Below are 26088 nucleotides of genomic sequence, written 5' to 3'. Positions count from 1 at the left end.
ATTCAAGGTTGTTAGATGACTCAAAATTTCATTAAGTAGTTTTCCATGCTCTAACCTTTTCAGCCCCCTCCTGAGTACCTGAAATTTGGTAGTCTAAGGTGTGTACATTATTGTGAACTTCTTTCAAGTGATCATGTACTTCATTTCTCACTGAATCACATTGTGCACTAATCTACACTTGTACTTTGCTAGACAAATCATTTAGTTCTTTCTCCATAACAGTAACTTTATTTCCATGTACATTAAATAAAGACATTAACTCTTCTTCAAATGCTTCTGCCTGTGATTTAACTGCTGTCAACTCGGCAATGGCAGCTTCTGACTTTTGGTTGATACTTTCTTCTAGCCTCTTAAGAGCATCATCCCTCTTCGAATGCTTCTGCCTGTGATTTAATTACCACTAGTTTGGTAGTGGAAGCTTCTAACTTTTGGTTGATACTTTCTTCTAACTTCTTAAGAGTATCATCCCCTTGAGCCTTACTGGTCGCTTCCAATTCTGTTTTAATATCATCCCCAAGTATTTTAGGGGCCTCCTGTGAGTTTCTTAATGTCTTAATGTTTTGTCTAACTACTTGCTGAATGCTTTACTATTTTGTATTTAGCTTCACTATTCTGTTTCACAGATAACCTAACACCAATCCAGTGTTTCTGCTGCAATTTTTCTAGTTCATATATGCATACACTGCTAAATAAATTCCCAACTAATTAGTTAAATTAGATGTTCAATGACTTTCTTCACTCTAAAACATCAGTAACTAATCCTGTAAGTTCATGTACACACAACACTAAATGGCTCCCTTCAAACAAAGAAGAGGCAGCAGTAACAGACAATAGGATAAGAAGCAAGTTACATGAGTCAGTCCAGAGCAGACTATGTAAGTTTAACAATATGGCATATGTATCTACACTCCTGGAAATGGAAAAAAGAACACATTGACACCGGTGTGTCAGACCCACCATACTTGCTCCTGACACTGCGAGAGGGCTGTACAAGCAATGATCACACGCACGGCACAGCGGACACACCAGGAACCGCGGTGTTGGCCGTCGAATGGCGCTAGCTGCGCAGCATTTGTGCACCGCCGCCGTCAGTGTCAGCCAGTTTGCCGTGGCATACGGAGCTCCATCGCAGTCTTTAACACTGGTAGCATGCCGCGACAGCGTGGACGTGAACCGTATGTGCAGTTGACGGACTTTGAGCGAGGGCGTATAGTGGGCATGCGGGAGGCCGGGTGGACGTACCGCCGAATTGCTCAACACGTGGGGCGTGAAGTCTCCACAGTACATCGATGTTGTCGTCAGTGGTCGGCGGAAGGTGCACGTGCCCGTCGACCTGGGACCGGACCGCAGCGACGCACGGATGCACGCCAAGACCGTAGGATCCTACGCAGTGCCGTAGGGGAACGCACCGCCACTTCCCAGCAAATTAGGGACACTGTTGCTCCTGGGGTATCGGCGAGGACCATTCGCAACCATCTCCATGAAGCTGGGCTACGGTCCCGCACACCGTTAGGCCGTCTTCCGCTCACGCCCCGACATCGTGCAGCCCGCCTCCAGTGGTGTCGCGACAGGCGTGAATGGAGGGACGAATGGAGACGTGTCGTCTTCATCTTCAGCGATGAGAGTCGCTTCTGCCTTGGTGCCAATGATGGTCGTATGCGTGTTTGGCGCCGTGCAGGTGAGCGCCACAATCAGGACTGCATACGGCCGAGGCACACAGGGCCAACACCCGGCATCATGGTGTGGGGAGCGATCTCCTACACTGGCCGTACACCACTGGTGATCATCGAGGGGACACTGAATAGTGCACGGTACATCCAAACCGTCATCGAACCCATCGTTCTACCATTCCTAGACCGGCAAGGGAACATGCTGTTCCAACAGGACAATGCACGTCCGCATGTATCCCGTGCCACCCAACGTGCTCTAGAAGGTGTAAGTCAACTACCCTGGCCAGCAAGATCTCCGGATCTGTCCCCCATTGAGCATGTTTGGGACTGGATGAAGCGTCGTCTCACGCGGTCTGCACTTCCAGCACGAACGCTGGTCCAACTGAGGCGCCAGGTGGAAATGGCATGGCAAGCCGTTCCACAGGACTACATCCAGCATCTCTACGATCGTCTCCATGGGAGAATAGCAGCCTGCATTGCTGCGAAAGGTGGATATACACTGTACTAGTGCCGACATTGTGCATGCTCTGTTGCCTGTGTTTATGTGCCTGTGGTTCTATCAGTGTGATCATGTGATGTATCTGACCCCAGGAATGTGTCAATAAAGTTTCCCCTTCCTGGGACAATGAATTCACGGTGTTCTTATTTCAATTTCCAGGAGTGTATATTTAGTGTAGATGATTTAGTTTTAGTAAAAGATGTTCAGCAGAGTTGTAACACAAAAAAAGGAGATGAGTAAGTTCTTTCTATGCTATTGTGGACCTCTTACAGCGGTAAGAATACCATATCCTGAGGCGCTTGTAATGGCCAATCCAGATACAGGCCAGAAAAAGGGACTATATAATGTCAATATGGTTATGAAATATATACCCCAAGGAGAATTTGCAAACTTTGCAAATTCAATGGAATAATATGCATTGGAAGTCTGAGTTAATGGCTTTAGTATGCCTTCTTTCATTTCTCCAAAGACATTCCTCCACCTTACACTGTTCTATATTCTGTACTTCTATTATATCTTATTTAAGAACTACATTGTATCCTTGTTTGTGAAAGCAAGAGTAAGTCAGCAAAAGTTGCTATGCAGATAACTGTAATTGTCAATTTTTATTTAATTATGAATAATACACAGTATGTTTCTTGCTAGGAGAGATACATACATTGTTATCTATGTATACTGTTATGTATAATTGGCATTTTATATTTTTTTAAGAGGAACAGTACAGAATGGTGGAGTTTCTATTGGTTTTATATGGGACGTTCTTTATGGGCAGCTAATAGAGATGACGATGATCACTGACGATTTACTACTTTTTTCTTCTTCTTCGTCTTTCTCTCTCCACTTTTGATAGGTTTACTAAGCTCATTTTTCGCACCTGCGATGGTGAAGTGGCAAAGACCATCCAATAGGGAATGTAAAATACCTTCTCCCTCCAGTGTCACAACAAAGAACTTTAGCAGAAGTGAGAATTCCTTGGGGTGGGAGATGGCAAGGAATTCGGTCTCACAGAGCTATCTTCTTTCTTTCTTCCACCTTAAAAAATCTATTTTTCATTTTCCTTTCTTCCTTCTCTGCCAGGTCTACCAGTTCTATCTTACCCTCTATCCATATAATAGAGGGAAACATTCCACGTGGGAAAAATATATCTAAAAAGAAAGATGATGAGACTTACCAAACAAAAGCGCTGGCAGGTCGATAGACACACAAACAAACACAAACATACACACAAAATTCTAGCTTTCGCAACCAACGGTTGCCTCCTCAGGAAAGAGGGAAGGAGAGGGAAAGACAAAAGGATTTGGGTTTTAAGGGAGAGGGTAAGGAGTCATTCCAATCCCGGGAGCGGAAAGACTTACCTTAGGGGGAAAAAAGGACAGGTATACACTCGCACACACACACACATATCCATCCGCATATACACAGACACAAGCAGACATTTGTAAAGGCCTTTACAAATGTCTGCTTGTGTCTGTGTATATGCGGATGGATATGTGTGTGTGTGCGAGTGTATACCTGTCCTTTTTTCCCCCTAAGGTAAGTCTTTCCGCTCCCGGGATTGGAATGACTCCTTACCCTCTCCCTTAAAACCCATATCCTTTTGTCTTTCCCTCTCCTTCCCTCTTTCCTGACGAGGCAACCGTTGGTTGCGAAAGCTAGAATTTTGTGTGTATGTTTGTGTTTGTTTGTGTGTCTATCGACCTGCCAGCGCTTTTGTTTGGTAAGTCTCATCATCTTTCTTTTTAGATATACACTCCTGGAAATGGAAAAAAGAACACATTGACACCGGTGTGTCAGACCCACCATACTTGCTCCGGACACTGCGAGAGGGCTGTACAAGCAATGATCACACGCACGGCACAGCGGACACACCAGGAACCGCGGTGTTGGCCGTCGAATGGCGCTAGCTGCGCAGCATTTGTGCACCGCCGCCGTCAGTGTCAGCCAGTTTGCCGTGGCATACGGAGCTCCATCGCAGTCTTTAACACTGGTAGCATGCCGCGACAGCGTGGACGTGAACCGTATGTGCAGTTGACGGACTTTGAGCGAGGGCGTATAGTGGGCATGCGGGAGGCCGGGTGGACGTACCGCCGAATTGCTCAACACGTGGGGCGTGAGGTCTCCACAGTACATCGATGTTGTCGCCAGTGGTCGGCGGAAGGTGCACGTGCCCGTCGACCTGGGACCGGACCGCAGCGACGCACGGATGCACGCCAAGACCGTAGGATCCTACGCAGTGCTGTAGGGGACCGCACCGCCACTTCCCAGCAAATTAGGGACACTGTTGCTCCTGGGGTATCGGCGCGGACCATTCGCAACCGTCTCCATGAAGCTGGGCTATGGTCCCGCACACCGTTAGGCCGTCTTCCGCTCACGCCCCAACATCGTGCAGCCCGCCTCCAGTGGTGTCGCGACAGGCGTGAATGGAGGGACGAATGGAGACGTGTCGTCTTCAGCGATGAGAGTCGCTTCTGCCTTGGTGCCAATGATGGTCGCATGCGTGTTTGGCGCCATGCAGGTGAGCGCCACAATCAGGACTGCATACGACCGAGGCACACAGGGCCAACACCCGGCATCATGGTGTGCGGAGCGATCTCCTACACTGGCCGTACACCACTGGTGATCGTCGAGGGGACACTGAATAGTGCACGGTACATCCAAACCGTCATCGAACCCATCGTTCTACCATTCCTAGACCGGCAAGGGAACTTGCTGTTCCAACAGGACAATGCACGTCCGCATGTATCCCGTGCCACCCAACGTGCTCTAGAAGGTGTAAGTCAACTACCCTGGCCAGCAAGATCTCCGGATCTGTCCCCCATTGAGCATGTTTGGGATTGGATGAAGCGTCGTCTCACGCGGTCTGCACGTCCAGCACGAACGCTGGTCCAACTGAGGCGCCAGGTGGAAATGGCATGGCAAGCCGTTCCACAGGACTACATCCAGCATCTCTACAATCGTCTCCATGGGAGAATAGCAGCCTGCATTGCTGCGAAAGGTGGATATACACTGTACTAGTGCCGACATTGTGCATGCTCTGTTGCCTGTGTCTATGTGCCTGTGGTTCTGTCAGTGTGATCATGTGATGTATCTGACCCCAGGAATGTGTCAATAAAGTTTCCCCTTCCTGGGACAATGAATTCATGGTGTTCTTATTTCAATTTCCAGGAGTGTATTTTACCCTCTATCCATATTCATAAGATTCTATCAGTGAAACTCTTCTCTTTTCTGCATGTTTATACCACAGTCTGTTGACGTAGATGGCCAAAGAGAGCAACACATACGTGATATGACTTGGACGAATGGATGTAATTTTCATGCCAAAAATATTTTGTATACAATGTCAGTATGTTGCATGTTACCCTCATCACATGTTGTGGAGAAAGATAACAGTGGATAGCCAGTGTGTGGAGTGGAGCACTCTGAAATACGGCATACTAACATGAGTGTAATGAACAGATGATAGCAGTGCCATCTGGAGACAAATCAATTAATTGACAGCACAGATGCACGGTCAATAAGTTCATTATATCCATTTTAAGTAGAGAAAGTAATCCACAAGGAACAGGAGTAACAGACATGAAAAATAGGCTATATTTAAGTAACATAATGTACAATCAGTTAAATACAAATGCAGTAGCAGATCTAAATGATCTTGAGAAAAGGAAATGAACATGGGAATATTATTACGCAAAGTTAAATGCTATTGCAGTCATGTTTTCATACAGCAGCAAACAGGTAGGTTATAGCAATTTTGTGTAGGGGTTATGGTGTGGTATGCTTTAAAATTGGAGTAAAGAAGCATCAGAAATAAAGGAGCCCCTTCCCACCAGGATTTGAGAAATGAAACTGAGGTACTGTGCAAACAGATTTTATATGGTGAAGTGTGTCCTCCTTTAGTTGAGTTGAGAGAGTTAACACATGTAAGCAGACCTAGGCAGAGGCTGTCCTATGTCAGAGGTCCTGTGCATTCAAGAAAGAAAAAGCCTGTTTTGCATTTTGTGTAAAGGACTTTGGGGATAGGTATACCAAATAAAGGGTCTAGTCCTTTGGTTACATGAACCTGCAGAGGGATAAACTGAACAGTTTTTTGAAAGGGACTGAATAGGGGACACTTTCATCTGAAAGGAAGAATAGCATCTAACCATAGAAAAGGTTGAACTCAATTATTAAGGTTGGAGAAGATGTTTTGAGTAGCAATTGATCACTTTGTTGAAGGGGTGTCCACAGTAGTCAGGAGCAAACAAATTTACCCTGGAACCAGTCTCTGCTAACCTTCACTCTATGTATGTTGACGTTTTCAAATCTGAGATCTGGATGGTAAAGGATGAAATTAAGTATATTGCAAATGTTAAATCATTGCTGTTACCTAACAATGAATTTCAGTTTAAATGAAGAAAACACGTCCCACATTCTTGTAACCCAAAAGGACAATAAAGTTGTGGAGTCTGTAATGACTGGTGATATAAACATCAGTGGACTGTTAATCACTAGAGCCTTTTTCTATGCTAACTCTTCAAGACCAAAAATGAATAATCATGCATGGACATTTAAAGAAACCATTCATTACATTTGTTAAGGATAAATGAAATGGATAGCAAGTTGTAATATGATACCAGACATGTTACATTTAACTGTAAATAGTGGGCTGAAGGAGTTCGCATGACATCTTTCATCTCAGAGGGGAAATCTGCACTGCAGCAAGGGCTATTTGTGAGAATGAGCTATGTTTCACTGAGGACACTCATGCTGGTGAAACATGGTCATGTCTTTTATAATCATTTTATACAGTGGAAAAAATCCACTTTGCACACCCTGATCTGTGCAGATGGTGCACATGCAGTGACATAACACAGCAGTGGCAAGGCATGGCTTGGTGAAAGCAGTAGCACTTGCTGGATGTGGACATTTATGTCTTGGTGACGCATCTTGAAGGTATCATGAACACCTCAGAGAAAATGGACACACTAAAATGAAAATGCTGAAGACAAATGAAGATTGTAAATCTTAGATCTTAAGTCTGATTCAATGTGATCAGATGTATTGATCAATGTGTTTGAGTTTATGAGTTGCTGATATTTGGATCTGCATTCATAACCAATGTAAGTTGTTGAAACAACAAAGAAGATTATTGTTGAAGATGGCTTCATTATTCAGTAGTTGAAAGTAGTGAGACACTCTCTTACAGCATCACCCTGCCTGGGTATGAAGTCAAGAAGAATAAGTTCGCTTACGACCATGGTATGAGAGCAAAAATTAACAGGCCACCATATTGGAAGAAAAAAAGTAACTTAGACCACATCACACTGTCAGATCCACCATGCAGTGTTTCCTACTCATGTTGTTATAGTCACATGGGAGCAAACATGGCAACAGGATGTGAAGTGGGAGGACGTGTAGAACAGAGGGGGCAGAAACTGTTGGGTGGAGGGTGTGGGAACAGTACATTATCGTAGGTTGAGGCCAGGATAATTTCAGGAGTGGAGAAGGTGCTATAAAGATAACTCCCATCCTGGAGTTACTGTTGTTTGAATTTGTGATTATACGACTATTGCTTGTATTAGCTATTGACCAAGTATAACAGAGATAAATGCTTTCAGAATATTTAGAACCTCATTTGCTATTCCAGATAACTCATTTTCTGCACAGATTTCATTCAGTCACTCTCAAGTATTCAATGTAATCAAACAGTTGTATTAAGTAGCTGTTTCATTCTAGTTTCTTATCTGAAATTCAGTTCATGATGATAATAAAAGAAGATATACAATAAGAGAAACCTTGTAAGCCTTGTGCAGAACCGTCGCTTATTGATCTGCTTCATGTAAGACATCTGGAACTGTGAATTAGCACTGCGTTTTGCTCCACTTGTTGCTGATGAAGTTGGCTGAATCAGGAAATTGTGATCGTCTGTGGTGAATCCAACAGACAGGAGCGCTTTGTGACAAGCACAATTAATAAGTTCTTTAACTATGTCTCTATATTCAAGTAACTGTTCACGAACTATAACCAGGTTTTTCATCTGAAATAAAAGATAACTTGCTTTTATAATAATACACATGATTTGTGAGAATTTAATTGGTTGTTAAATAATGAAATGAGGACTAAAAGCCATTGAGTTCTGTTTCATACTCAAATCTGAGTGTGTTTATGCAAAAGTCTAAAATTCAAAAGTAAGGTTATGATTTACTAGAGACATTTATATGGTATTTTTTAAGTTGAAAATTTTTCTTGGACCATCCCCCCCTCGCCAACAAGGGGACCTCACGGACTCTGATTTTATTTGTACATATAGAACTTGAATGTTAGTGCCTGGACATACATTTGCTAAAACAGAATGATGCAGTTATCAAAAACTAAAATATTGACTTGGGAGTTTTCTGAGTGCTATTAAGTACAAAACATTTCAATCGAAGTAACCTAACCTCTCGTAGTTGAGAATATGACATTATACTCTCATAGTGGAAGAGTTGCATATTCTATTTTCACCAGAGGCAGAATTTTTTAAAACTTCCAGCAGATTTTTTAAAACTTTTATTACAATTCAATATTTGTTACCAAATTACAATAATAAAATGAGAATTTTGAGCAGCAAACCCACATTTCCTTAAACTGTCTTTTGATCGCAATTAACATACAATAGGCTGTCTTTTGATCACAATTAACATAACAACACAGAAACACAATCAGTCATCAACATACACAACTAATGAATTCAAACAAATGGGCTACAAATATGGGGTGAAACATAATTGATAAAATAACTGATCAGTATTACTGAGATACATAAAATTTTTGAATTTCAGTACAAGACAGTTCCCATTTGTGTATCAAATTTTAATTTATTACTAACTGCTTCACAAGGCTTTTAGTTTCATTTGTTTTCTGGGAATATTCCAGACTCCTCAAGAACACTCGAGAAAACAGTAAAACAGAACACTGAAAAATTCATAAAAAAGTTAGTATGCCACCCTAAAAAGGACTCTCAAATGGTAAATAATACTCTCCAGTACTTTCAAAGTCACTGAAGTATTCAACAATATCTTAATCTGAAATATACTACCGTGCCATTCACTACCTTATAGACCACCAAAAATATTCCAAAATATTTGACAATGTTAAAAAAAAAATCATGAAGTTTCTAGGATATTCTAGAACCTACAACAATTGATAATATTTTGAAACATTTGAAAACATTCAAAGATATTCACAAAAGCTCAACAGCACAGATAAATCTTGAAATATTTTCCTTAAAACATACACTTTGCAAAAGACGTGGACTGTCCTTGTGAACACTACAATGTGATAATGACCACTTCAAACAATCATACCTCCAGAAATGTAGCAGCTACCAATGCACAATGACTATAGTACCAAAAGCAGCACCTAACACAAAACCCAATGATTCATGGCAGGTGGTTATTCATATAAATTAAGGACATTTATACAAATTGAATACAGCTGTATTGAGGACATGTTGACTTAGTACAGCTTTATAATTTGTGTATTTAATGGGTGAAGAAATTGTAAGACAATACTAAATCAGCATATTCTCAATACTGCTGTATTTAATTTAGTGAAAAAACTACACTCTTAATTATCTATCACAATACTTACTTATGAACTACATTTGTCATGTAAGTTAATGCAGATGAGTAAGAAGAAGAAACATGTAATTTCCAGATACAGTGTTACAAATTTTTAAATATATAATATTACTAATGTTTAAATATATGGGTGTATCATTGCAAAGCGATATGAGATGGAACGAGCATGTGGAAACTGCGGTACGGAACAAATGGTCAACTTCGGTTCATTGGGAGAATTTCAGGAAACAGTGCCTCACCTGTAAAGGAGACCACATATAGGACACTGATACGACCTATTCTTGAGAACTGCTTGAGTGTTTGGGATCTGTACAGGTCAGACTCAAGGAAAACATTTAATTAATTCAGAGGAGGGCTGCTAAATTTGTTACCGGTAGGTTCAAACAAAATGTAAGTGTTACAGAGATGCTTTGGGAACTCAAATGGGAACCCCTGGAGGGAAACATTATTGAGAAAATTTAGAGAACCGGCATTTGAAGCTGACTGCTGAATGATTCTACTGCCACTAACATACATCACGCATAAGGACCACAAAGATAAGATACAAGAAAATAGGGCTCGTACAGAGGCATATATACAGTTGTTTTCCCTCACCCTATTTGCAAGTGGAACAGGAGGGGAAATGACAAGTAGCAGTGCAGGGTACCCTCTGCTACACACCTTATGGTGGCTTGCAGAGTATCTATGTAGATGTAGATGTAGATCCTGATATATGGTAAGTATATACATAAATTCTTTGGGTTCCCACCCCTAGAGCCAGCTACATATAACTAACAGTAAGAAAAGCATGATTCTTTAAAATTAATACCATAACACCTTAACATTTGTTTTTGTGCCTTATTTGTAGCAACACTAAATGCTAATCTTGCTGGAAATTACAGCCTTTTAAGTTGAAATGGCAGTTTGGAAGATACAAGCAGAATGATCAGAATAAATGCTGTTTATCCTTATCTTTTTCTCATATTATTCTTGCTTGAATTATAGGATTTGATAACTGTTCACAACCATTTCTTGTTTTGGATTTTTAAGTTAATATCATCAGCTACTGCATTTCTTACAGCTAGAAAGGCTCTTTCCAATAACCAAGCTACTTATAAACGACTATGAGAAAAGCATGAATCTTTCAAATTAATATCACAACACATTAATATATGTTTCTGTGCCTTATTTATAGTAATATTAAATGCTATTCTTACTAGAAATTGCAGTCTTTTGAAACGAAATGGCAGTTCGGGAGATACGAGCAGCATTGTCACAATAAATGCTATTTTTCCTTATCTTTTTCTGATATTATTCATGCTTGAATTATATGGTTTGATACTGTTCATGAACATTACTAATTTTGAATTTCTGAATAACATGAACAACTACTTCATTTCTTACTGCTAAAATGGCTCTTTCTAATAACCTACTTCAGTAACTTTGAACAATGTTTGGAAAAAATTTACCTATTCGTTCATTTGGGCTGCTGACAATGTTACATAAATCACAATCAATCAGCTGAGTGTCTTCACTAATTTTTAAGAACTTTTTGACAAAATGTTTTGCTTCTTCATCATTGGAAAGCTGAACCCTCCAATTTGTTCTTAAGAAATGATTCTTTTGAACATGCATTGATTTCATCTGCTAGAGTTAAATTTGCAATAAGTGGAAGCATTTGCTGAAAATGTCCAGAAAGTATAAGTAATGCACCTCCCACTAATCCCAGATTAGCTCAGAGAGCTAGAACATTCTACAATATTCTCAAACATTGTTGGGAATTCTATAGGGAACATTCCAGCCTGTCTCAGCCACTTCAACATTCAATTCCAGGCTGCTTCACCGCTCTCCCATAAGGAATCGAATGGTGTGAAGGCATCTATGTTCACCCACATCTTCATACCTAACCCCCACAGTTCCAAACCAAACTCTTTTCACAGATGGCAATGGAGTGTTACCATACCACATAATCACCAAAGGGCTGCAGTAGTGTGTAGCTGAATTATAGTGGGATGCGTAGACAAACCATGCTTACATTTCTTATTTTGTTGCAAACAGATGCCCTCTTTAGATGCCAATATTTTCATATGTACCCCCTGTAGTTCCAAAATTCAAACTTCTTTGTGGATTGTGGACTGAGAATCACCACATCATTTAACTCCCACTGGTTTGCAAAATTCGGTTGCCAAGCTTTGTCAGCATGCACAGGCATGACACACTTACTTTTATTATACAAGGTGAGTCGCGTAAGATGTAACAACCCCATTATTCTGGGGATGATTGCAGGTATCGAAAAGCGGTGTTCGGCGAATCATTGCTGACAATGGGGCACATACTTTGGTACATGCGCAATAATCAAAATGTTTATATTGACCGAGACAATAAGGCAAACATGTTTTTTAAATGGAACACTATACCTTTTTTACCATCATTTGAACGCTCTGGAAAAGACGCGTATAATGATGTAACACATGTTGCTATTGTGACTCAAATTTTGCTTAAAAGACGCTGGGTAATATTGTACGATTGAAGGTCGAGGCGGTGAGAAGTGGCTGCAGACTGTAAACATGCCTCACGCGACCTGCAGGCTGAGTTGCCGTGCTCTATGCAGCATGCATGACCTACGGTACATAGGTAAATCCTCATCTGCCCTCTTTTAAGCAAAGTTTGAATCACAATAGCAACATGTGTTACATCACTATACACGTCTTTTCCAGAGCATTCGAATGATGGTAAAAAAAGTATAGCATCCCATTTAAAACACATGTACTTGCCCTCATTATCTCGGTCAATGTAAACGTTGTGATTATTGTGCATATACCAATGTATGTGCCCCATAGTCCATTATGATTCGCCGAAAACCGCATGCTGATACATGCAATTGCCCCCCGGAATAAAGGGGGTGTTACATCTTATGCGATTCACCCTGTATATACTGACACATTTTTCACGCAAATAGTAATGAAAAGAGGTCATTTTTATTAAAAATTTATGATTCAACATCTGTTAATTAACATTTCACTTCAACAGTAAATACTGAATTCAGTCGAAAGTAAAGTAAAATTAAAACAGAAGCTTCCACTTGGGAGAATCAAATTGGCATCCTCACATTTATGAGACTAGACTGCTAAACACTCAGCTATGGACAATTCAGTTAACTTCAATGAATTACTTAAATTTAAGGGGCCCTGCAAAAATTCTAAGTCAATTCTTTTTGACTGTGTTTGAGAATTGCATTGTACTGCTTTAGCAAACTGATGCCTGAGCATTAACCTTCAAGTTCAATAAACATGAGGAAAATTGTGGAGGGCCAGTGCATAGGGTCATCTTGTGATAAGTTTAGAGGTAATAAAAAAAGATAATCAAAGAATAAGTATTTTTTTAAATGTGAATTTTTTGTCATAAAATCCTCATAATTTTTTTGCATATGGGCTTGTTAGATTGTACTATTAAATTTAATACATCAGTATTAATTATTAAGTTCAAAGAAATGAAGTCAATAGATAATCATTTGTGGGGTAACACAAAGAGAAATTTAAACTTGAAAAATAATATGTGTTCTAATAGGCATTTACCATTAATGAAGTAAATTTTCCAATACCTAGAATTAGAAGGCAAAATATACTATAATAGTACTTGTTCCAACAGTGGCAATGAAACTGATGATGAACTGAGCCAATGACAACCATCGAAATGATCTTACCTGAGCATTCATGAATTCAAATAAGATATTCTTTTCCTTATTACTAAAGTCAGTGAAATATACTTCAACCATCTTATTACAAGCAAGCTGAACGTCTAGTAATGCTTTACGTAAGGCTGGATTCAGCAAGAAAAGCAGTTCATTAAGGGATTTTCTTGCATCATGAATTTTCTTCCATTTTACATTCTTTCTCCAGACATAAAAGCCTTTCCACATGCGAAACATAGAGAATGTTTTTATCTGAAATAATTAAAGATGAATATATCTGTCAACATTTCAATGATGGTCCAACATAATTTTCAAAGTATCATATGTAATTCTCCAAAAAAGTTACAAATTCAATGTTTACTCACTCACAGGTCATTAAGATGTTGATAAGCAAATAAACTGTTCAAAACAAGAATGGGATTTTTCACTCTTGAGCAGAGTGTGCACTGATATGAAACTTCCTGGCAGATTAAAACTGTATGCCGGACCGAGACTCAAACTCGGGAACTTTGCCTTTTGCGGGCAAGTGCTCTACCATCTTGGTCCGGCACACAGTTTTGTTCAAAACAAGTTTTACAACACACTGTGACTAGCACAGGTAAAGCTACCAGTTTAATGGAGGTAAAACTGGCTGCACGGGATTAGCCGAGCGATCTAAGGCACTGCAGTCATGGGCTGTGTGGCAGGTCCCGGCGGAGGTTTGAGTCCCCCCTCAGGCATGGGTGTGTGTGTTTGCCCTTAGGATAATTTAGGTTAAGTAGTGTGTAAGCTTAGGGACTAATGACCTTAGCAGTTAAGTCCCATAAGATTTCACACACATTTGAACATTTGAGGTAAAACTAAATCTGCATTCTCTGTGCATCTCAGTAGAGTGTGTTATCTCCAATTGCAAACAGACCAATGTAGCTTCTGTACACTGTCCAGTCTGTCAACAGACCTCAAAGGCCATCTGAAGTATATAAGGAGGATTGTCAGCATGGAAAGCTGCCATTGAATCATCATACACTAAAGAATTACCCTTTTAAGATTCACTCACTGTCATGAGACACAAAACTGGGTTGCTGTACCTCTCTGCAACTCAGCATCTCCACTATATTGTGAGTAGAAACTTTCCTTTTCTTAATATAGAAACAGGTAACGATGTTACATTGGTGCTCATCATGACAGTGCCACCCATCACCCAGCATTTAAAAACAATCGATTATATGACAGAAGAGAAAAAAAGTTTCTGTGGTCCAAACATCACGTGGAGGAAAAAAAAAAAAAAAAAAAAAAAAATTCTGAATTGGCTCCAATGTTTGTAAAAGTATATAAATTTTATTATTAAGAATAAATACAATGCCTGACAAAAAAGTGAAATGCCACGAACTTGTGGTCAACCTTTAATGTAACTTCATACATGTACACACCATTGGTGACTATGGAAATGATTAAAGTTGCAATGCTCTATGAAAGGTACAATGACCACCAGAGCGCATTGTTGTTGTTCATGTTTAATGTTGTTACCAGGCCAGCTGGTACATAGTGAGTGTAAATAGGGTCAAGCACTGAGTCTTCACTGTGAAAGACATGCAGTCTCACTCTTATCTTCCTTCTTCCTGCCTTCATGCAAAATACAGATTTCTTAGTTGGCCAAATGTGACAGTGGCCAAATACTGTGCTGCATGGGAACATGAAGGCAGGCATACTCATCAAGGTTATAGTCAACCACATCTGACCACCACAGGGGAGGATCACTGTATTGTGAACCAAGCACATTGTAGCCCCTTCAAACTGCACATGCCATCTGAGAACAAGCAATGGAATCCCTGTAACATTGTGTGTCATCCCATACCACTGGTCAGAGACTAGCTATAGCCAGATTAGGGAACTACCATCCCAAGTGTTGCTTGTCATTAACATAAAAAAAAAAAAAACAAGCAGCTGCGTTTGGAATGGCACCACGACTGGAAAGTATGGACTGCTGATGAAAGGCATCACAATGTGTTCAGCAACTAATCACAGTCACAGCTCTGCACTACCTCAGATAACTATCATCAATGAGTATGGTGGTGATCTTATTAGTAAGCAACATACTTTGCATACTTTCACTCTCTGATGTCACATGGAATAATATTTTGGGGTAACTCAACATTTAGACAAAAAGTATTCACTGCTCAAAAGAAAGGGGTTAGAATAATGTTTGGGGTTCATAGTCGCACATCTTGTAGGCATCTTTTTAAAAGATTGGGAATTCTTACAACAGCCTCACAGTGCATTTACTCACTAATGAAATTTGTTCTCAAGAGCATGGACCAGTTTAAAAACAACAGTGACATTCATGATTATAATACCAGAAAAAAGAAAGACTTAACACATTCCTTTACTCAACCTATCCTTGGAACAGAAAGGGGTAAAATATGCTGCTATAAAAATAGCTTCAAAAATACACTGAAATCATATCTCTTTGACAACTCCTTCAATACCATAGATGAATTCTTGAATAGGAATAAATAAATCTATAAATATAGTATATGCATTCTGTTTCATTTAAGGGAATGGGGTAAATAATAGAAATATTAATCCTCTGTATTGTAATATATATTGTTTAATATGTGCATTTCTTGTGCACTTGACATGTTCAATATCATAATGACTACCATACTATGCGATTCATCAATGGAACATGCAACCTACTAAAACTGAACTAACTAACTAACTGATCTGGGTAAAGCCATATTATTCCAATGTACTGGAGAGAAACAGTGGTTTTACTCCTGGAAAAATGGTGTAGAGAGCCATCAGGTATGACTTCAGGACACAGCTGGTAGTGATTGAGGAAATCTGACAGAACAGCACTATGTCATGGGCACAGGATGTGGAACCTCCCATGTGACACTATTGTGGTGCCATTTTTTAACAGGACAATGCTTGTCAAAATGTGGCATATAGCTTTATGAACAGTCTGCATGATGTTGAGGTACTTTTGCAACCAGCAAGATCCCTTGATCTGTCCCCTATAGAATATGTGACCAGCCCATATGGAACTCCATATCAGTGCCAATACCCAGGATATCAAGGACAAGTTACAACTGTTGTGGGGCAGCTTACTCAGGATGTGATAAGAGAGCTTTATGACACCCTTCCCAAACAAACCAGTGCACGCATAAAGGCAGCGGTGGCGTAACATCGTACTAATAAGTGGGTTCATATTGTCTAATTCTTTGTAGATTTGCTTTGCTTTCATAAATACCAAAACACCACATACCCTCTCCACCTGTGAAGTTTCATTTCATTTCTCTCTTTTGGGTGCTTCATTCAGGCAGACTATTTTGAAAAACCAATAAAACAATTAGTACAAAAAAAGTTTTATTTCATTGTTTTCATACAGATTTATAAAGGCACCCTTCATACAACAAGCTGAGTAATGTTCCTTGCTCCCACATATAAGCTTACTATTGTCAGTAACACAGGTGTAATGATGAATCAGTGCCAGCTCTTTGAATCTTTAATTTTTTTGCCTTGAAAAAGGAAGCAGTGGGTGGAAAAGGTACATACATGATTTTCCATCTGGCCCTCTCTCTTTTTTTCCACTAACTACTGCTTGTTTGTATATTCTGTCCATGGACTTGGTTTCCAGTATTGCACTTGCATTCTGTGTAACCATTATATTAAGCTAAATCAGCTATGTACCGGTACCTTGACCAGGGTGTATAAGCGGAGAAGAAAAAAAAAATTCCCGGATTTTTCCCGGATTTCCCAGTTAAAAAATACATTTTCTCCCAGGTGAAAATACACTTTTTCTCTGTTATGTGACGGTATACTTTCCCTAGGAATCATAAAACTTATGAATCCTTTGAATGGTTAAGGTTTTATAAACCAGCGTAGAACCTCCCGTCACTTTAGGAAACGAACCCCAGAAAAAAAATGGGTTTTCAAAAAGCCTTTGATTTGCAGCAAGATGTACACTGCGTATTTTTTATTATAAAAGCACATAGTCAAATTCCACCAAATACAGAATGTTAGTTTCCGAAGCATTGAAATTGAGATTGTGATGTGCTTTTGTAAGCCAATCATTGCTCATGTCACGTGATCTCACCAGCCGATGATAGCAGATATTCAGTGCATTTACATGGGGGCTCGCAAATGTGAATTTCGTAAACTGATCTCCCAATACCACTTCTGGGTGGTCATGTCAACACTTCAAAATCGATTCTGGAAATCCGCTTCTGGTTGCCTGTTTTCCAGTTCTGCAATTTCTGCAATCGATTGTTACTCACATCTAAACATAACTGGTATTGAAACATGCTTGGACTGTCAGTTGTTTTTTTTTTTTTTTCTGGGGGGTGTGGGGTGGGGGGGGGCTAATATTGACGGAGTGGCCTTTTGTACAGTGAAGGATAAGTCGAAATATTAGACTGAACCTGTTTACATCTTGTCTAATTGACAAGAAATAGTGATTCTGCTGACTAAATCATAAACTATATCAGCAGTTTTCCAGGCGCCATAGTTAACTGGGCTAGCGTATCCACTTCAGACCTTAACACGTAAATACAACAGTGAAAAATGGTTTCCAAAATTTGGTTTTCGTCTTTTGGAAGATGTGTCGCATGTAAACATAGTGATTCTGAGCATAGGACACATGATGTTAGCCTATAGCAACATCACTGTTAAGTAGTGTGAACACACAAACAGGAAAAGTTAATAGTTGTAATTAAAGTACATAGTGTAGCTACAGGAAAAGCTAAGATTTCACATACAATATTTGTCTTTCTGCATGTGTTGCACTTCGATACATCACACAAATGTGCCAGTAAAATTTTAAGTAATGACATAAAAGTCTGGTCTTCTGGGCTCGAAATTCTTCTAAGTCACTGGCCCTAAAACTGTTAAGTTTTAACTGAAAGTCAAACGCTCTGTGATTTAAGAAATTTAAAACACGTTAACACACATAACACAACTCGTATTGTGTAAAATGAAATGTACTTTGAAAGTAACGCTTTTGAAACCACCAATCGCAATATTTTCCATGACCTTTTACAATTAGTTTCAGCAGGTGTCAAAGCCAGAAAATGGCATTACTGTGCCTGCCCAGCTACAATGACATAGGTAGCCCATATAATCATACGTATGTAGCATTAATAAATCTTACATTACGTCATGAATGAAACAGGACATCAGAGGATACTCCAAAACCATTGGAATTTCATAAACCATACTAAAAGGCATAAATCAACTTAAAGGACACATTCGTATTTCCAGATTCACAAAGAAGTAGGCCCCAACCTGATATTAAACTTTTCAGTGTAGTTTATGGGATGCAAATTTTCTTGGAGTACCTGTTCTGTATTATCTCATGTTTAGTCCTTTATTATAAGTCCCAGAAGATAACAACGTGTACTTGATATTCCGTGAACAATTGACAGTAGCAATAGTGTTTCAATTAAAGTGACTGCCTCTGCAGGAAGGGTTAATTAAAGCCAAATTTTTTTAGCAAATTGACAAAAATAAATTCATTGTTCTGCAAAGCAATTAATGTGTGACTGCCTAAAACCTGAAAAGAAAATAAAATCAGAAAACTGAAACTAATTACCATTTTAGCCTTCCATAATTATGTGAATGTATTTTAATTCATATTATAGCTCCCGGCCACAGAAATCCATTTTGTTTTCATTTGACATGAGAGCTGTAAACCAAGAGGAGAAAGTAAAATCATTAAATGTAAATACAGTTCACATGGAGACTACCCCTCAAACCACTAACTCAGACTACTCTGCGCATGCACGAATCTGGCAGCTTGGGCGTGCCAGAAAAATTTTTCTGGGTAGCATCTAGCTGCTTGTTGCTATTGCTGATACAGCTAACAGCCGCGCTTCAAGTAGCAAGAAGTGGGAGAAGGTACTGCTGATACACGACTCAACTGAGCATGTACATAAGTCCATTTACAATTGCTCAAACGAACCTAATACAAACCGTCATGACATCACGCCCATCAGAAGCAGTTTGTTGTTATAAAGTACTGCATAGTCTTCGTCCTTAAGCCTTTTGATAAGTTTTACTGTTGGCAGATGTTTGTGTGGGCACGATGTTTTGTTGTTGTAAATGGCACTTTCTTTGCAACTCAAGTTTCAGTTTTTTTCCTCATTTATGTTTCATTGCTGCAGTATTATTTTGCAGTAGCAGGCTAAAGTAAAATTATTTGTTAGAGTATCAGTTCTTACCAGTCCAAACTACAAAAATTTAACTGAAAACTAAAACAATGAAAAATTCTCAGAATTCTAAAAAATTCCCAGGTTTTTCCCAGTTTTCTCCCAGATGAAAAAATTCCCAGGGTTTTCCCGGATTTCCCCAAGTGTATACACCCTGCTTGACTCAACACAGATACTTAAGTTTTGGGGACTGCATTTCATCTCCAGTAATACTTTATATATGTGAGGAAAGGGGTGAAATCAATGTTCAGATTATTAAACTGTAGGTAGCGCTAAGTTGGATACATAAAATAGTTTCAACCCATAAAACTGTCAGAATATTTTATCACCCATTAAGACTGTAGTGATCAAACTACATTATCATAATAATTGTGAAAGAACCTATTTACTTTAAGAAAAGAGCATGGTCTGATGGCGTACACTAAAATTGGCCCAAATGGTTATTTTACAATACCAGTTGCTGCAGTATTCATTATTTTTCAGTTCTAGTTATTTTCGACAGTATATATGCAAATTAAAGCAACAAATGAAAATCTGTACCAAGGCCTTGATGCAAATTTTCATTCACCACTTTAGTCTGCATATATACATCATTGATGTATGAGACTTAAAAGGTCTCTGGAAACAGAGTTCAATTTGATTTTTAAAAGTTACTGATAACTGACAATTGCGATTAGCTGACACACAACAGACTGAGCAAATGCCATAGGTGACACACAATAAACTGATCAAATGCCATGTTTGATTTCATAATGCTGAATGTTATGTGCTCTATTTCCATATTATAAGTTACTTGCAACAACAACAAAAAATGTTACTTGCAGCTACCAGCACACCAAAGATCCATCACAGGCATATATTTTCACTATCCTTGCTTCAAATATAATCACAGAAAATGTGATGTTAGTATATATAACATATGAAGTTAAAATCTTCTGGGTTATTAGTCCAAGTCATATTTCTTCTAAAATGATCGACATTTCAACCCCTCTGCTGGGATTTTCCTCAGGATCTTCGGTGTCCACTACTGCTAGAACACTGTCCTAGCAGTGGTGGACGCTGGAAGATACTGGAGAAGATCCCAATAAAGGGGTCAAAATGCCAATCATTTTAGAAGAAATATGACATGGCCTAATAACCCAGAAGATTTTAACTTCGGTGACAACGGCCACGACAGCCTGCAGAGTTACACGTGTAACATATGTCTGTGAGCATCAAATAACACACAGCTGTAAACTAGCTGCATAAAGAGTAGCACTGTGCATCACTGTATAAAATAATTGATATGTTGTGACACTAGATTCATGTACACCTACATAACTAATTAGCTTGAGAAAATCCATAAATACAGAAATCAAGCTTCAAACCAAGTTATAAAAATTGCACATTATTATTATCTGATGACTGCATAATTATATGAATGAAATAAATATTAGTATATAAATCTAAATAATTTTTTCAGAGCCTCTAGAGTTCTAATTACATACTACTGGATATATCATAATTAGCTAAATCATTCATATCATGGATTGATGGACTAATTGTCATCATTTCATGCCACCTTATGTTGTGTTTCATTTTTATTTAACTTTTGTTCCTTAATACAAAATTTCTTAGTGTGCCATGTCGTGTAACAACAAGACATTAAAAGTGTCTTGGTGTATCTTTTAGCAACTCACAACAAAATGTAATTCTCCTATTTTGTATCTGAAAATTCATACTGGCATATTTATTGTGCATGCAATGTAGTGTTAGATTGGTGATTTGCAAATGATGGAAAACAGGTATGCCTGAAGGAAACAAATTGCTACCAATGATGAAACGCTAACCATACCTCTGTCTACACTAACATTCCCAATGCCCATGGCCTTGACACCCATGCCTGATTACTGACTGCAAACCTACTAGCTTCTTCCAGTTCATCAAACGAACTATACCCTCATCGACAATTATTTCTTCTTTGAAGAAATTGCTTACTATATATACACTCCTGGAAATGGAAAAAAGAACACATTGACACCGGTGTGTCAGACCCACCATACTTGCTCCGGACACTGCGAGAGGGCTGTACAAGCAATGATCACACGCACGGCACAGCGGACACACCAGGAACCGCGGTGTTGGCCGTCGAATGGCGCTAGCTGCGCAGCATTTGTGAACCGCCGCCGTCAGTGTCAGCCAGTTTGCCGTGGCATACGGAGCTCCATCGCAGTCTTTAACACTGGTAGCATGCCGCGACAGCGTGGACATGAACCGTGTGTGCAGTTGACGGACTTTGAGCGAGGGCGTATAGTGGGCATGCGGGAGGCCGGGTGGACGTACCGCCCAATTGCTCAACACGTGGGGCGTGAGGTCTCCACAGTACATCGATGTTGTCGCCAGTGGTCGGCGGAAGGTGACGTGCCCGTCGACCTGGGATCGGACCGCAGCGACGCACGGATGCACGCCAAGACCGTAGGATCCTACGCAGTGCCGTAGGGGACCGCACCGCCACTTCCCAGCAAATTAGGGACACTGTTGCTCCTGGGGTATTGGCGAGGACCATTCGCAACCGTCTCCATGAAGCTGGGCTACGGTCCCGCACACCGTTAGGCCGTCTTCCGCTCATGCCCCAACATCATGCAGCCCGCCTCCAGTGGTGTCGCGACAGGCGTGAATGGAGGGACGAATGGAGACGTGTCGTCTTCAGCGATGAGAGTCGCTTCTGCCTTGGTGCCAATGATGGTCGTATGCGTGTTTGACGCCGTGCAGGTGAGCGCCACAATCAGGACTGCATACGACCGAGGCACACAGGGCCAACACCCGGCATCATGGTGTGGGGAGCGATCTCCTACACTGGCCGTACACCACTGGTGATCGTCGAGGGGACACTGAATAGTGCACGGTACATCCAAACCGTCATCGAACCCATCGTTCTACCATTCCTAGACCGGCAAGGGAACTTGCTGTTCCAACAGGACAATGCACGTCCGCATGTATCCCGTGCCACCCAACGTGCTCTAGAAGGTGTAAGTCAACTACCCTGGCCAGCAAGATCTCCGGATCTGTCCCCCATTGAGCATGTTTGGGACTGGATGAAGCGTCGTCTCACGTGGTCTGCACGTCCAGCACGAACGCTGGTCCAACTGAGGCGCCAGGTGGAAATGGCATGGCAAGCCGTTCCACAGGACTACATCCAGCATCTCTACGATCGTCTCCATGGGAGAATAGCAGCCTGCATTGCTGCGAAAGGTGGATATACACTGTACTAGTGCCGACATTGTGCATGCTCTGTTGCCTGTGTCTATGTGCCTGTGGTTCTGTCAGTGTGATCATGTGATGTATCTGACCCCAGGAATGTGTCAATAAAGTTTCCCCTTCCTGGGACAATGAATTCACGGTGTTCTTATTTCAATTTCCAGGAGTGTATATATATTTGTGGAAGGATTCAATGCCAACATATTCATGTACCATCTAGAGGAATCCTTCCTAGTCAGAATGCCAAATCCCTCACATGGCTCACATGCACTTGCAGTTGGGTCTTAGCATCCAGAGATGACAGTGGGCATAATGAGTCCTGCTTATGTATACGTTTCATCTACGCCTGACATTGGAATTAGTCCAAAAGCTGAAAATTTCTAGCAATTTTGTTTCAATGTGCCTGTCGACTACTAAATGTCTCCTCTATGTGGGTGTAGCAATCTATAATTTTCATATTGTTCTTTAAAATACATAAGAATAAACAAGAAAAGTAATATAAAAGAACAATATATAAAAGTCCAAACATACTGCAGATTAACAATGGTATTACAAAAGTTGCAATGACAATGTATTTAAACAATGAAAAATGTGTCACTGTTTACCATTTACGTGGAGTGAATCAGCATTAATGCCACTAATACTTACTAATATCAAGTTACAATATCTGTCATACTCATATTCCCACTGCTGAAGACTAGTAAATACCATATCACCAGGATAAAATTGGGTCACTCCTTCTGAACTTATTGTCAGAAAATTCTGCTTATCAATATTTTTGTATGGAACCACTCTGAAATGTTTAAGGAATGGCAGTTATCATCTCATTCTCTGAACAGACAATTTAACTTTTCCATATTTATCTAGTGACTACACTACATATCTGTGCACACAGCATTCTTGAAATTAATAACAAACACAAAATTCAGATAACACAAGAACATTCAAATAGAAAGCACAGATAGTAAAAATTTAACAGCAAGAACCAATCTTATCAGAAACAGAAAAACAACTAAAATACGTACAGGCAGACAATCTCATTGATAAAAGAGGAAGCTGCAAGAAAGGCTTCTGGTACATCAACTATTCTCTCAGAACCTTTCATGTATTTTGCTTCCATTCTCTTATACACATAATTTTCATATTGTAGCACTTTCTTGTTACACTATTAATAGTTTCCAGTCTTGGTACAATTTACTTGTTTTGAATATTTGTTCACTTTGTGCATATACACATGAACTGCATTGTAACATCAGTCTTCATGGGACAAAGAATGAACAGCTGGCAGAAAATTGTCTGACAGTCCCTTTTTTGTGCCTATCTGCGACTCCATATCTCCACTATATGGTTAATACCATTCTGTCATTCACAATATTGGCAAGAAATAAAATATGTTTTGAGAAAATTCATCAAAAAGCAGAAGTGCCTTGTCACCATTACACAGACACAACATTTAGTTTTGAGAAGGCAAATTTTAAATTATTGTACCAAAAACTTTTAGCCCACAAAAACAGTAAAAAATGTTGCTAGGGCATTTGACTACAACCACTATATCTTTTAATGAGTTTTGCTGCAGTCTGGCTACTTAAAAGTTTCTTTTCACGGATCTTTGGAATTCAAGTCAGTGTAGGACATTATGGTGCTGTTCACATTTGTTCTTATTTCAATATAATTCTCACTTAACAACAGCTGGTTTTAACAAATAGACAGGGTTGCCACACTAAATCATCTGTCTTTTGTAGTAGTCTACTGTTTTGTGCAGGATTTTAGTATGCAGTAAGGTAGGAAAAGAAATGTGCTTTGATTTGAAGATGTAGACCTGGGTGTCTGAAACTACTGTGTAAAATAATAGTGGTAGAGTTGTGCAAGTTAGAAGTCAAGAGGAATGAAAGTGGTGGCTCCATATAGGGTTTGCTCTGATCCCCCAATTACCACCACCACAAACTTCCTTACTGTCTTCATGTAGTATAGATGAGTGAACAATGATGGGGTGGGCAGGGGGGGGGGGGCTGGATTCAAGTCACAATGAGGAAACAGGAGCTGAAACTGAAGCTGATGACACAAGCTACTGCCCATGGCCTGGCATATGCAGAGAGCCTGCGCAGGAATACCGGTTGAAAAACTGCACAGAGGGCAGGCACCCACATCCGGAGGTGGAGTAGCAAACTAGGACAGAGGCATCTCAATGACCACAGAGGGACTTGAGGCAGCATGTGGGACAGCACACCAGGAAGAGAGGTCAATCCCATCCTCATTGCCAGATGTTGTGTATAACTTTGTACACAATGGTAATAAGAGGTGGGCTAGAGAGTGGTGCATTAACCATCATTGTACAAAAGCTGGACAGGAGTAGAAATGATAAGTGAACAAGTAACACAGCAAAAAGAAAATTTACTTAACTTTTATTCCTCCAAATGTACAAAGTGTTATTACAAATTATGCAATAACAAACAGAGTATGTTATGGTAACAAAGCGCCGTCACAGTACTGTGCTGTTAGAGTCATGGCTCAGTTAGCAAGCTTCATTGGTTCCACCAGATCCCACATGTCAACTGTTGGTGTCTCACAGAAATTTGCAATTTCACTGCTTGTAATGGATTATATCCCCCCCCCCCCCTTCATTCTTTTCTTTTTGTACATGTAAAGCCGAACGTCAATTAACAAATTGCTTAGCACCAGAGATTATGTTTTAATAATAGTAATAAGAGAGAGACACACACTCTTCAATTGATTAATTTCTGGATCTTTACCTGTTTGTTTCTATAAGTGGTAGCAGGCGGACATATGACTAGCTCCGCTGTGCCAGTATTGTTTCAAAATGTGTATTCAAACTGTATATTAAAAAGTGTAATAAAAGTTTTTAGGAAGGCAAGTTTATTCATATATATATTTACATCAATTACACCTGTCTGTTCATCATTTTGCCCATGCTGAGAATCCTGCGTCAGGAAGTTCAAAACAGCAAGAGGAATTTGTGTGAGCAGTGGATGATGGTGATGATGATGATGATTTATGGTGGAGGGTGCTAAACAGCTAGGTCATCAGCGTCCTTGCATTAATGTTATACCAAAGAAGATTTTCACAATCTATGAAAGAAGATCAATAAACTGGAAAACTACGTTTGATCTCACCACGGGAAACATAAAGCAACCCCAAGAAGGTGAGGTTCATAAAAGCTCATAATAAAATCCCAGCGAGAGACAGCAGGATAACTAAATAATAC

The 26088-nt window shown here is 39.9% G+C and overlaps 1 protein-coding gene across 1 annotated transcript in view; it reads right to left on the bottom strand.

The window, feature by feature from the left end:
• LOC126188640 (dynein axonemal heavy chain 6) overlaps positions 1–26088 on the bottom strand; it is a 1044937-nt gene that overhangs the window by 1000670 nt on the left and 18179 nt on the right. Inside the window, exons 3-5 of the mRNA XM_049930241.1 lie at positions 23514–23658; positions 13453–13692; positions 7944–8185 (exon numbers count right to left, since the gene is read on the bottom strand). Coding sequence (XP_049786198.1) covers positions 7944–8185; positions 13453–13692; positions 23514–23658 — 627 coding nt within the window. The remainder of the gene's footprint in view (positions 1–7943; positions 8186–13452; positions 13693–23513; positions 23659–26088) is intronic.

Source organism: Schistocerca cancellata, chromosome 5 (genome assembly GCF_023864275.1).
Source record: "Schistocerca cancellata isolate TAMUIC-IGC-003103 chromosome 5, iqSchCanc2.1, whole genome shotgun sequence".
In the NCBI taxonomy this organism is placed as follows: domain Eukaryota; kingdom Metazoa; phylum Arthropoda; class Insecta; order Orthoptera; family Acrididae; genus Schistocerca; species Schistocerca cancellata.
The sequence above is the reverse complement of the archived record's forward strand: the minus strand, read 5'-3'. Positions and strand labels throughout refer to the sequence as shown.